Source organism: Phyllopteryx taeniolatus, chromosome 9, assembly GCF_024500385.1.
Source record: "Phyllopteryx taeniolatus isolate TA_2022b chromosome 9, UOR_Ptae_1.2, whole genome shotgun sequence".
Taxonomy (NCBI): Eukaryota; Metazoa; Chordata; class Actinopteri; order Syngnathiformes; family Syngnathidae; genus Phyllopteryx; species Phyllopteryx taeniolatus.
In genome coordinates, this window is record NC_084510.1 from 18,819,925 (window position 1) to 18,834,108 (window position 14,184).

At 42.5% G+C, this 14,184-nt stretch overlaps 1 protein-coding gene across 1 annotated transcript in view; it reads left to right on the plus strand.

The window, feature by feature from the left end:
- grm2a (glutamate receptor, metabotropic 2a) overlaps positions 1-13,747 on the plus strand; it is a 29,452-nt gene extending 15,705 nt beyond the window's left edge. Inside the window, exons 3-6 of the mRNA XM_061784901.1 lie at positions 7,172-8,009; positions 8,515-9,572; positions 12,783-12,960; positions 13,047-13,747. Of these exons, the coding sequence (XP_061640885.1) occupies positions 7,172-8,009; positions 8,515-9,572; positions 12,783-12,960; positions 13,047-13,126 (2,154 nt within the window). The 3' untranslated portion in view covers positions 13,127-13,747. The remainder of the gene's footprint in view (positions 1-7,171; positions 8,010-8,514; positions 9,573-12,782; positions 12,961-13,046) is intronic.
- The last annotated feature ends 437 nt before the right edge of the window (positions 13,748-14,184 follow it).

The window sequence follows — 14,184 nt, forward strand, 5'->3', positions numbered from 1 at the left end:
AGAGTTACTTAGAATAATTCGAATTACTTGTACCACAGTGCGCAGTTAGCTAGCTAGCTATGCCTACGCCCTAACAATGCATCTTCCTTTTGTCACAATTTACACAACAGCTCAGTGTCATTCTTTAACTTCCCAAGTTTAATGTTATTCATGCTGTTGGAACGCAAAGCATTGAGGGTCTAAAACTAGCAAGAAGTATGTGCTAAAATGTCGTGTGAATGGCCATGTTAAGAAACAGTTAACTTTCCCTGAAATGTTATGTTGCGAACCCATACACCGAAAAGCGGCAACTGCGGCGGTGACGCCACAGACAAACCCGCCGCCCGTCCGCGCCGTCGCCTCCGGAAGCCTTTTCGATCGTGAGCTAGGTGGTGGCTAGCGCCTCTCGTTGCCCGGTGACAACCTGAAGAGATAAACGGTTTTCTAGCCACCAGAGGTTTAAAGCAGATATATTTTCACAGCTCAAACATGTCGGGATGTGTAGGCGTAAGAAAAATGCTGTAGGAAGTACAGTCATGCCTCGTTTATCACGGGAGTTTGGTTTAGTACCACCCTCGCAATAGGTGAAGTCTGTGAAGCAGCAACCACATATTTTGGGAATTATTTACACATATTTTAAAGTTGTATGAATCTTCTCAAACTCTTGCTAAATCTTCCCCACACTCCTATTAACCTCTACCATACTCTTATAAACACTTTCTATACTCTTAAATGCTTTGTAAACTCTTAAACATGCAGTAATGCACAGCAGTACTGTAAACTATGTTTACATTGTATTTCTTGGAATGTGTTTTAATTATTTATTTTTTCAGTTTTATTATTTTAGGCTAGGAAGCATTTCTTTTACCAGAAAAACAATACAGCATACACTCACAATCCTGGAATATGAATAACATGCATAATTATGCATTGATATCAATGTGAAGAAAAGTTGACAATCCACTGAATCTGTAATAGGTGAACCGTGATATAGCAAGGGCACACTGTTGCATCAGTTTTTCAGTGGGCGTGGCTTCACGCATTCAGCGGACACGCCCACAGCGTTTGAGAGCCGAGACAGGTTTTTCACAAAGCCTCGGCTACCTGCCGATTTTTTGGGATCATTCAAATTTGGCAGTTGTATTAACAACACTCGTCTCTGTGATGTGTCACATTTAGAAGACATGCATTTTTTCTGCCTTTAAGGGCCACTGTAGTTCATGCATACATCTGGGAATGTATACGTGAGTCCAAGCAAGGCCCCAAGGTGGTCCACACCAGCCCTGATCACAGGGAAGCTTGTTCCCTTCCCAACGGATTTCGCCCACCCTGAACCGATAACCTGTTTGTTCATCACCGGGCAACTGTAAATGGCCCATTGACTTGGAATTGTGCTCGTCTAGCTGAAAGGCATCTACGCCTACGTTAATAAGTACTATGATACCAATGACCAAGCACCCAATATGTCAACAAAAAAAGCCAGTGGCAAACGTTGGGCTGCCTAGTGTTGTTGGAATGTGTCTAGAATCACTGCAGAGTGTACATTATGTACAACTAGGCGATATTCTGCATGATTTGTGCATTAATCCCTAGGTTTAAGTGAGTGTATTTCCAGCTCAGGATCAGACCGCTACACCACAATTTCACTGTTATTTTAAAGAGCCTGATCACCACGGAGACATGGTGGGAGCACGCTGAACTGACAGGTGGCAAGTGCTCTCTAAATCCGTCACAAAAAAGGAGCGTGTTTCTGCGCCGCTGTTGTGGAGGTGTGACAATCGCCACGCTGCCGTTACATGCGGAGGCGAAGTTCTGTGACACTCTCGCGGGCTAGTTCCTGTCTTCCCCATCTGTGGTTGCAGCCGGGCAGTCTGGTGCTTTGGCAGAGATGCGCATGGAGGATACGGAGGCATCAGATGACAGTCCCGTTTCACAGAAACACTGACACAGTGACGGCCAGACGTGGAGGCAAGGAGATGGAGAGAGAGCCACCCGGCGTCACGTGGCATCAAGCCATCCAACAATCAAAGCACGTTTTCTTGTGCTTTCACAAATAACTTTGTGAGGCCATCTGGACTCTTTCAATGTCACTCCTATTTATGTATTTTCAAGGCTTTCGAATGAAAATTCTCTGCTGCGTTTAAAAAAACAGGTGTGACACTCAAAATATTCAGCTGGTTGTTTGCATACTGATTTTGCATGCAAAAAAAAAAAAAAAAATGTTTTCATCTATCAAGATGTCCAACACCGTGTCTGTATTTCATCAGCATTTTCCTCATTTAGGACTCTCCGTCCAAAGGCGTGGGCTAATCAGATGTATCTCATATTTCAGTCCAGGAACATTAGCCTCAAGCCTTTCTTTTGATTTCTATATACTGAAGCGACTCCACTCGACTTTTTTTTCTGTACCCCATAGTGATCTATGATGCTAATTGTGATGCACTGCTAAAAGAGTGTCCATCGGCAAAAAAAAAAATAATTATAATCACCAGGACAACACTTGTGGAATGCCAAACACTCAAATGTTCACTAATTATGAACCTTTCTCTGCAGGTGAAGGTCAGTTCAATTGAAATTTTAAAAAAGGTAGTTGATAGCGATGCCAATAATTGCAATATTTTTGTTTTTAAGCACAATCCAAGGTAGCGATCCACATGTTTTGACTATTAAGACTGCAGAAGTATTCAAAAGAACGCACACTGCTGTTCATGAAGACAAAGCTCCTGACACGAATGCACTTTTTGACACTTTCATCTTACAGGCGTGGAATAATCAGCTAAATTTATGGGCTGAGGATTGTTGTTTCATTCATGCACAAACGGCCCTATTTATAGCGTCGTCTTCATGTGCAGGTTGACATGAATGCCAATGTCATGGCGTACATCAGTCATACAAGGGATTTATTTAAACATGGATACACACATGACAGAATTTAGGGCATGAAAAAAAAACAACACTGATGAAAGCCACACAGTGAAACTTCATTATTCATGGAGAAAAGTAAAGAATGTGCTCATGAAATCATAAATAATTCACATATGATTAGATTATTCTGTGGCTTGGCAGAACTGTCTGTTTGTGTCGTTGCAATACAGATGATCATCTTAGCAACTCATTGAATATTTCCTCATATTATATGTGAAGAACTGGGTAGCAGAATGCCAAATTGTGTGTATCCAAAATCTAAAACCTCCGTTTCTTAGAGAGAAAGCACATCTCAGACTTTGGTTTAATATTGCGGCAAGCTTTGCATTTGTCAAATCAGAGTAGCTGACCTTGTTAATGAATGGAAGCGCTCAATGTGTGATGCAGCATGAATGGCTGCTACATTCTTTGAGGGCTGTTGAAGACGACTGCAGCACACAGTAGATGAGACATACTTCATCTGGCAGGATGAGGGGGCAGGATCTAAACCAAGGATCAAAAACTTCTTCTTCTGTTTGGGTCTTCTGGGAGGGGCGGATGGGTTTTTCATGTAGAAAATATTATCACATCTCTACGGGAACCTTTCACTGTTTTTTGCTTCTTTTATACGGCAAAGCCTCAAAAGAGTTCTATTGCTGTGAGAACAGAATGCATTAACTTTCGACTGTTAACTGCTTATGGGCTTTGACGTGACGATATTAACATACATTGTGCTTTATGTGCTAAGTAAGCACATTCGTTATATATGCTCGAGCTTATTTTAAAGTCCCTCTAATGTGAAAATGACTGTCTTCAAAATTTGACATACCACAGAGAAGAGTGTTGGTAACAACCAAGCCAAATTTGTCGAGCATCTTTCCACAATCCAGTGGTGCCTTCAGATACGAGTGCCTTGACATACAAGTGTTTTAAGGTTCTTTTACTAGTTTTTAAGTGTCTTAACAGTCTTGGGCCATAATATGTATCTGATATGCTTTTATCATATCAACCCTCGTGGCTCCTGCTGTCCTCTGGCACCCGGCCTTTTTATTATTCCAAAAACTAGAACAAAAACCTATGGAGAGGCTGCATTCAGCCATTGTGGCCCACGCCTCTGGAACAGGAACGCAGAGACTGTTGATGCCTCAATAAGGAGGCTCAAGACTCACCTGTTTGTGTTGCGTTTTAACAGATTTTTATATGATTTATTTAGCTTTTAAATTATTTCTTTAATATATATTTAGTAATTTAGTCATCAACACATCCATCCACCCACCCACCCACCCTGTTTCATTGTATCTCCGATTATCTTTCAGTTTCCATCCTATGTTGTTGTCATTTAGTCTTTTAAGTTTTACTCCAGTGTCTCATCATGGGACCATCAACGCCGGAAGGTGTGTTCGGTCTGCCCGCGGGGATGCCATTCTACAGCCTCCCGGAGACGGGAGGACTGGGGGTCTATACGCAATATGAGGTGTCCCACCCAGTCTACCCCGGTCGTGGTGGTCTCTGATGTGGCATCCTCTGTGGATGCGGGCTGTGGCACGTTTCAGTGTGGATGGCTCTCACAGGTTGCGTTTCCTCACCCAGGATCCTCAGTGGCTTGCTATGTCTCTATACTATTAGTCAATAAGTTCTGTGCTTGTGTGTACGTGTAGTTGTGTGTGTTCGTATGAGTGTGTTACATGTATATGTGGGTATGAGAGGGGTGGGTTTTTGTATATTTCCTGCTATTTTAATTCTCTGTTTTTAACTCTGTGAAGCAATTTGGGTTTCAAACGTATGAAAAGTGCTATATAAAGAACATTTGATTGATTGATTGATTGATCGATCGAAGATACGAGCTGTCACAAAATATTCGTCTTGCGATACAAGCAAAATTTGAGATTCAAGTGTGATTCAGACCCACACCGCTAGATGGCAGTAGCACACTTCACAAGATCCATCCACCATCACTTCACATTGGTTTCCTTGCAGTGGAAGGACTATATCAGTTGGTGGCAGTAATGTGCCATTAAGATGGTTTGCAAATTGCCAATAGTCCTACGAAGAAGACCAAGGAAGGTCAATACATTGGGTGCAGCCTTGTTGTTATTTGCCATGTTAGCAGTTTGTGTGGAGAGCAAATGTTATTACTGTGTGTTTTATACAGCACAATACTTAAGGAGTGCAATTTTACTAAAAAAACGTTTAAAAATTAATTTTGGGTGTATTTTGGTGGGGGTGGAACGGATTAATTGCATTTCCATTCATTTTAATTGGAAAAGATTATTTGAGACACGAATGTGATCACGGAACAAATTGAACTCACATCTCAAAGCACCACCGTTTCTGCTTAAAAGCTCTGATGGCTGGAATAAATCCCATTGGGTCATCACGCTGCTTTTCCACACCAGCCAGTTATCTTAACCTACTTGTCTTACAACCTGTAACTTCCCTGCAGGAGTCCTCTCATCCTTCCGACTGCCTTTGTGGTAACAAACCAACAGAAACAAGATTGTGTCCGCATACTACACAGGAAGTAAAACAAAAAAGAAAAGTATATCACAGCAATTTATGGACAGTTATTAATTTATTTCAAACCTCTCAACAGTTCAGTCAGCATCTTGTTAATGAAACATCCTAGAGGAAAACAATTAAGAGGCTTTAAATTATGTAGAATGTCTACCTACGAGGCAACACCAGCCTTTTCACATCACAATTTGGTTACTCATTGCTACCTAAATTTGAGGAGGATTGCAATGCAATTTTTCATTTTAGTAAGTGGGCTTTGGCTAAATATATGTTTCTGTGTAGCTTGCCACGACAGATAAGAGTCTGAAGAGAGCAGGCACACCGCTGCCAGCTGCTTCGCCACATGTTGAGAAATACTGCCAAGGCTGTTTAAGGAAAAATACAATTTTCTGCAGAAATGTCATTATCAGGCCATACGCATTCTTCAGCTGACCTGGCTTCCTCACCTTTGAACTGATATGAAATGTGCACTCGTGCATTTCAGCAATCTAGATTTTCATTTCGGTCGAGATATCTTAGATGAGACAGAAATAGTCCTAAATTGCTTATGATAATGATGAGCGGCGACAGGAAAATCTGACTCCAGGAGTTCACGTCATTTTTTGCGTGTTTGTGTGTGTGTGTGTGTGTGTGCAGAAGTTCAAACGTTCAAGCCTGGAAATTTCTGCTAGATTGACTCATTTGATATTCATCCCTCGGATTCTGCATGAATGCAAAGATCCCACGTTTTAAGCCCAGTGATGCATCACACAAGAAATGTTCTAGCATGTCCACTTTTGCAATGGGAGACTCAAGTTATTTGTAGGTTGAATTTTTATGCTTTTAACTTCTATTAGAAAATGTTTTATTATGCCTTTTGAGTCATTTGGATAGATAATAATTTTGTATGTGCAGTTTCACATGCTTAGTTGCAGCGTTTAACCAAATTGCTTTCACGACACAATTGTGGTCGTACAGTATCCAGAAAGGGACAATTGAGGTGGAATATGACTTTTATCTGGAGCGCTTGAGTTTCCTCCTAAATGCTGTGTTGATATATCTGAGATCATGAGTGCAGGCCAAAATAAGAGACTGCATGAATCCCAACCGTAATTTTTATTTTTTTCCCCCCTTCAAATCAGTCTAACTGCCCTTAGGCATTCACAGAGACGCTGTCACTTCTTCTGCACACTGTCCTCACTGTCACCGCCCTCACAAAACCTTGAAGTTAGAAAAGTTTCTTTAATCTTTTGTTCTTCTTTACTCCTAAACCTTTCTGCCCTCATCCTCTGCACCTACGTCTTCTTTCCAAAACGGAGTGGGAGCTGACAGGATTTGCAGTTTTTTGACAAATTCTATTCACTGTGGCATCTTGTCACTCGCTAGTTGGCCGAGTGGTTAAGGTGACAAATGTCCATGTGGGTTCAAACCCTTGAGGGGATGAGTGGCTTGGAAAATGGATGGATGGATACAAAATTGCATTCATTTATTTTCTACCATTTTTACCCCGTTTAGGGTCACGGGCCTTTCTCAGCTGACTTTAGATAAGAGACAGGACACACGTAGACAAAACAACCCGTCACTGTCATGTTCTCACCTTTTTAGAGTCTTCATTTAACCTACTACGCATGTTTCGGCAGGTATGGCATCCACGTGCGGTCCCCATCCCCTTCATATTCATTTATATTTCCACTTAATTGTTCCCATGAATGTGTAGTAAATTCAATAATGGCTGAAAAATCTAAATATATATATATGTATATGTATTCACCCTATGATCCTATGTTTTTTCCAGGTGGCCAACTTGCTGCGACTCTTTCAGATCCCTCAGGTTAGTTACGCCTCCACCAGTGCCAAACTTAGTGACAAGACTCGCTACGACTACTTTGCCCGCACCGTACCCCCCGATTTCTTCCAGGCCAAGGCTATGGCCGAAATCCTACGTTACTTTAACTGGACGTATGTATCGACAGTCGCATCGGAAGGTGACTACGGCGAGACCGGTATTGATGCCTTTCAGCAGGAGGCCCGAGCCCGCCACATCTGCATCGCCACCTCAGCCAAGGTGAGCCGTTCCATGAGCCGCTGGAGCTATGAGAACGTGATCCGCTCCCTGCAGCAGAAGTCCAACGCCAAGGTGGTCATCCTGTTTACTCGCAGCGAAGATGCCCGTGAGCTTCTGGTGGCGGCCAACCGCATGAACGTCACTTTCACCTGGGTGGCCAGCGAAGGTTGGGGCGCGCAGGAAAGTGTGGTGAGGGGCAGCGAAGCTGTTGCAGATGGCGCATTCACCATTGAGCTGGCCTCCTATCAGATCCCCCAGTTTAATGACTACTTCACGGCTCTCCATCCGTACAACAACACCAGGAATCCGTGGTTCCGAGAGTTCTGGGAGAACCAGTTCCAGTGCAGCCTCCACAATTTAAGCTGTGGGAAGCACTCCCTGCGAGAGGCTCCGTTTCAACCTGAATCCAAGATTATGTTTGTGGTGAATGCAGTTTATGCGATGGCCATGGCATTGCACAACATGAGGCAGGCCTTGTGCCCAAACTCCACCAAGGTCTGCGATGCTCTTAAACCTGGCAATGGCAGGAAGTTTTACAGGGACTATATTCTCAAGACCAAGTTTGAGGGTGAGCAAAGTATTCACTGGCCAATATCAAAGTGGATTTTGTTTTTCATTCATTTGCATAATTCTAAAACGAGAATATTAGATTATTTTCCCAATTTAAGTGTATTATTATTATTGTACTTTGCAACGCACTATCAGAACTACAAGTACTACACTGCTGCTTGATTTAAAAAAAAACTAAAGTTCAATTTTGCAAAGAGAACTAGCTCCACACCCCTACCACCATTTTCAAGGGTCGACTGAATTGTAGTTGTAACATCACTTGCTCTGTTCATATAGAGAAAAAGTTAGTTTTTTGCCTGTCTACATAAAATAGGCTGCAGTGCAGTCATTTTCAATAGCATCTCTCCTTTGCTGTGTTACACAATCTATAGTGCAACCCATCCAAAGGACAGAGGCTATTGAAAAGCTGTCTTTGTCATTGTCCAGCGCTTTCTGGATGATGTACTGTCCCTGTTTTATTAGAGTTTTTGTTTTTTAACATTCTTTTCATTCATTTCCAACAGCACCATTTCGTCCACCAGATACAGACAATATCGTCCGCTTTGACGCCTTCGGAGACAGCTTCGGCCGCTACAACATTTTCCACTATCACAAGGAAGGTGGACGCTACAGCTATCGCAAGGTCGGTTACTGGGCTCAGAGTCTGATCCTGAACACTAGTCTCATCCCCTGGGCTGGGGCACCCACCTCTCAGTGTAGCGACCCCTGCAGGAAGAATGAGGTGAAGAGTATGCAGCCTGGAGATGTGTGCTGCTGGATCTGCATCCCTTGTCAGTCTTACCAATACTTGCAGGATGAGTTCACGTGTGCTGACTGCAGCTTTGGACAGTGGCCTCTGGCTAATCTGACAGGTTGCTATGACCTACCTGAGGAGTACATCCGCTGGGAAGATGCCTGGGCCATTGGACCTGTCACCATCTCCTGTCTGGGGATGATGTGCACTCTATTCGTCATTGGCCTCTTCCTAAAACACAACGAGACACCCGTGGTGAAAGCCAGCGGACGTGAGCTCTCCTACATTCTCTTGCTGGGAGTGCTGATGTGCTACACAATGACTTTCATCTACATCGCCAAACCTTCCACAGCCGTTTGTACACTGCGCCGTCTGGGCTTAGGAACCTCCTTCGCCGTGTGCTACTCAGCCCTGCTGACCAAGACCAATCGCATTGCTCGGATCTTCAACGGCGTTAAGGGCGGTGCCCAACGACCTCGATTTATCAGCCCAGCCTCACAAGTTGCCATCTGTGGAGGTCTGATCTCCTGCCAGCTGGTGGTGGTGGTGGTCTGGCTGCTCATAGAAGCTCCGGGAGTGAGAAAGGAAGTGAGCCCAGAGAAGAGAGATGTAGTCACCCTCAAGTGTAACAGCAAAGACTCCAGCATGCTCATGTCTCTCACCTACAACTGCGTCCTCATCATCCTCTGCACGGTTTACGCCTTCAAGACCCGCAAGTGCCCTGAAAACTTCAATGAAGCCAAGTTTATTGGGTTCACCATGTACACAACCTGCATCATCTGGCTGGCTTTTCAGCCCATTTTCTATGTCACTGCCAGTGACTACAGGGTGAGTTAGTGCATCAAAATAACTAAACTTCCACACGGCGATTTTGACTTTTGTTCGTTTGCACCATCAATGAAGAAGGGATTTTGTAATATAAAAAGAAGAGACCAAGATAATCATGACAAAAACAAAACAAAAAACACCATTAATGTGACATATATTCTAATAGGCTTTTCATGACATTTTTGTAGTCACATCTTACAGCACAACACACCAACTGCATTGAGCTCCACAGCATCAGAGGGATCTTATTGTTCAAAGGTATCGGTCAGGAGAAGGGTACGCAAGACTTTAAGGCACAAAATTTGACATGAAAAGACAGTCATCATCAAATGGAGAAAATATAGTGACAGTACCAAGAACTGGACATCACTCCAAAATAATAAGAAAACTTGTCAGAGCAGCTCCGAAGAGGCCGACAGCAACATTGAAGGAGCTTCAGAAATTTATGCCAAGCACTAGCTTTATATTACGTGTGAAAACAATCTTGCATCTTCTTTATATGGGTGGGCTACACTACTGCTGTACACACAAAACACAGTTGAAAACTCCCAAATGCATGTGGGAAAATGTGTTATGGTGCAATGAAAGTCAAGAAAAGAAGGAATTATGAACAGTTCTAAACAGCAGTCAGTGTTAACACAAAACCTTCAGGCTTCTGCTAGAAAGTAAATTAAATCAAGAATTAAAAAAAAAAAAAAAGCCAAGAAAAGCCCAGTAGAAAATATTACTAGGGAAAGTTGACTCTCAATGATTGTGATTTAATAATTATGAACACAGTTAAAAGAGGGTGTGCACACTTGTGCAACCACATTATCTCAGTTGTTTATAATTACTTCCCCTCTCTAAAAGATTTTTTTTTTTTACTTAAGTTGTACAGGTTATAGGTCATAATGGTGGAAAAAAATTTGAAATGATTGCAATATTTTCTTTTTATACCACAAAAATCTGGCATTTGCGCACGGGCGTGGAGACGTTTTTAAATATTGCTTGGCACATAATTGCTGTAGCATGATACAGTACTATTGTTATTGTTTTCAAAATCATGCATTAATATTGTAACGCGAATGACTTCCCCGAGTGTAAGGATTCTCAACTGGTGGGTCGGGTCCCAGAAGTGGGCCGCAGACCCATTTTGGATGGGTCGCAGACAGCTAGCGGGGAAATTGCGTAGTTGTATAAATATTTTTTTCAGTTCCCAGATGAAACATAATCGGAAAGGGACAAGAAATGTTACTCCCTTGGGCTCTACCTACTAGTTTACCCTGTAAACAAATACACTGCAGCTCAGCCTGTGGCTGGTGGATGTCAGGGCTGCCAATATGCTTTTGGCAGTACAGCAAACTCACTTGAAACGGCCTTCAAAATATAATATTCTACACGTTTTCAGAGGATATTTTTAACCCGCCCAAATCTTTATTGTTCTTAACTTCTATAAATGTGGCTCATGACTTTGCCACAATTGGAAAATGTGGGTCCCAGGGTGACAACAGTTGAGAACCACTACCCCAGTGGCTACCTTTGGAATCTCAACATATCCCTTACCAAACATTCGATCAGATAGTCATTTTAAAATAGTGCCATATAAACAAACTTGACAGACTGCCACAGAAATTAGTGATGGACGTTGTCGGGGTATTTGCCCCTGGGAACCGAACACATAGCGGCATTAGGAAAGCAGAAGGGAGACGCAGACAAGTGGAATCCCTTGACACAATTGCCTCTGCAGAAACAAAAAGAAGACAGGCAGGACTGCGAGGGCTGAAAGCGAACTGGACGTCCCAGTGTGTCCCTGCACATTGCTGTGTGGAATGGAGTGTGAAAGACAAGAATGCAGAGTCCCAGCTGTTCCCTCTGTCCTGGGACTATATGGAGCTGCTCAGATGAAGCCTTCCCCCTTTCCCCTGCTGGCAATATGTGGAATCTGCAGCCAGAGTAGGCTCATCAAACAGATACAAAAATCTCCTTTGACCAATAACTAACGAGTGAAGCATAGAGTCAGTTGTGTACAAATGTTACTAGTGTTTCCTGAGTTTAATACCGCTTCTCAAATTGTTGTCACACCCCGATGGAAATCTCCAGTCGAGGGGAAAAATTCGACTGTGGTCTGCCATGAAATGTTAACATGAATTAAATACAATCCACTGAGCCATGAATAGCTCATCTGATTATCATATGAAATATTGAAGCTGTTCTCAGCACCCTGAGGGAGAAAGGTCTCGTCTTGTATGTCAGGCCTGGTCATTTCATCTTGGCAGCAAACACAACTGATTAAACACCCACAGTCACAGACGGCGCCTCCATGAAAACACCGAGGGCTGCCAGGATAGGCAGAAGTACAACCTCTGACACATTACCAAACCTTTTGCGCTCAGAGATGGACCTTCAATCAGACTCAACCCATTTAACCATTGAGTGAGTTTCGAATACAGGAAAAGTCCTGCATAATCCTCAGCTGTCGTTTCATCAAACCAGGATGGGTTGGTAATAATATTTCACCAATTTAACACTAAAATATGACTAAAGAACTACATTAATGACAGTGGGGGGGGGGGCATTGCACATGACAGATTTATTTAGAGCTTGTGATAGAAAGCCAAAGCAACGACACACTGGGCAATGAAATTCAAGGTCCATACCAGTCCTCCTCTTGCTGGCTCATCGAAAAACCTTTTCAATAACCACACAGCACAAAGCACAGTAAAAAGAGCAATACATTCTGAAGACAGGATTTATAGTGCGCAAAGCAGTGCTGTTTTCCTGAAATAAAATCACACTTTTCAAAGGTGTGAAACTGGCATAGCTTTACACGCTGTTCTTTATCCTCCAGCCGGAAACATCTCTCAAAGAACGTTACTGCAGAAGCAGATTCCTGGTCCTCTCCTCTTCCTTCGTAACACTGAATTATTAAAATCACTGAAGTCATTCCAATGCAGTTGCGCATGCAATTATATTCAAAGCATCTTCTGAATTGAACAAGGGTCATTTAGCCTTTGCCCTCCCTTTCGCACGAATCTCGATGTATCAATCATGTTACACTTGTTTCCAAATATTTCGCACGAGGGGGATATTGTTGATACTGTAACTAATTCAATTGAATCTGACACATAATCAGTGTCAAAAATGAATGACCACACTGTAGTAGTTATACACTATTGTGTATTTTATGGTAGTTATTCAGACTTTCATGAGTGGATTTGAACACGTTTGCAGGTGCAGACCACGACTATGTGTATCTCGGTCAGTCTGAGCGGGTCGGTTGTCCTGGGCTGCCTGTTTGCTCCGAAAGTCCACATCATCCTGTTCCAGCCGCAGAAAAATGTCAGCACTCTGAGAGTGGCCACCACCCGCTTCAGCGTCACCACCGGCCCGGCCTCCAGTTTCTCTCAAGGTACTTCACACACTCGCTGGCAGGTGACGGGTCACATTGTGTGTCTACCTCTTTAAAGCCACGCGTTCCGTGTCTTTGTTTTGCAGCATCAGCATCAGCCTCCAACGCTGTTCCGACGGTGTGTAACGGCCGAGAGGTGGTGGACTCCACCACGTCTTCCTTGTGAAGATCAGCTGAGTAGCTCCACCAGACGTAAACACAATTATATAACCACTAGTCCTCAATCAGGTGTCTCAGATATTAAAGCGGACCATTGTCCTGACTTTGTTGTCCTCAAAGTGCTGTGAGTACAATGTTCCAATTATTTTCTTCTGTTCTTTGATTCAAAGCAATTACAAAGTAAATTGATGCCAGTTAAGGTTACATCGAGTGTTGCCCTCGTTTCTACTGCAACAATGATCGTGAATCTGTTCAATGTATTATATACAGGATGTTTTTCATGTAGATTTTGGTGAACAGTTTGTGCTTTCTTGTAATTTATGTAAATAAAATGTGTTTTTTTTTTATTAATACGAGAATTCATTTGTAGTTTATTTGAGATGAATCATTCACATTATTTGTTTCCTTGCTGTATTCTTACGCGAACTCTTTATATAAATACTGTGTTGTACTTTTTTATATCACTAAACCTGGCATTTGCACAGTGGTGGATAGACTTTTTAAATCAATTTTATTATAATAATCTATACGTATTTACTGTGATCTATCTTCTGCCAAAGCATTCTATTCGAATGGAGATCTCGCCAAGATTCAGCCGAAAAGAATAAATGTGCACCAGAGGATACGATGACAGTATTTTACAATTGGTGCACTTTTATTCACTTAAGTTCAAGTGTTAACATTCCAAGCACACATATTAGCATCCTCTACTGTGGTATACAGTATACAAACACAGCAGCATGCAGTCGGAGTGATAAGGAAACTGGAGCCTGCCACAGCAGTAGTTTAACACTGCCATCTTGTGTTTTATTCATTTTAATGCGATCTTGTTAGTGTTAACATGAGGGGCGCCTTATTAAGTAAACATATTCGCCACACAAGATTGATCTAACAAGCATGTGATTTTTTTCCCCCCTCCCCAATTAAATATATTCTTCAAATTGAACACAGTAAAGCACACATGGTAAAACTAGATTTTGCAACCTTCTTGGCACACGTGGAGAAATTATAGGAGTTTTAGGATTATTTTTGACAGACAACAAAAAGTATGGAAAGGAGTACTGT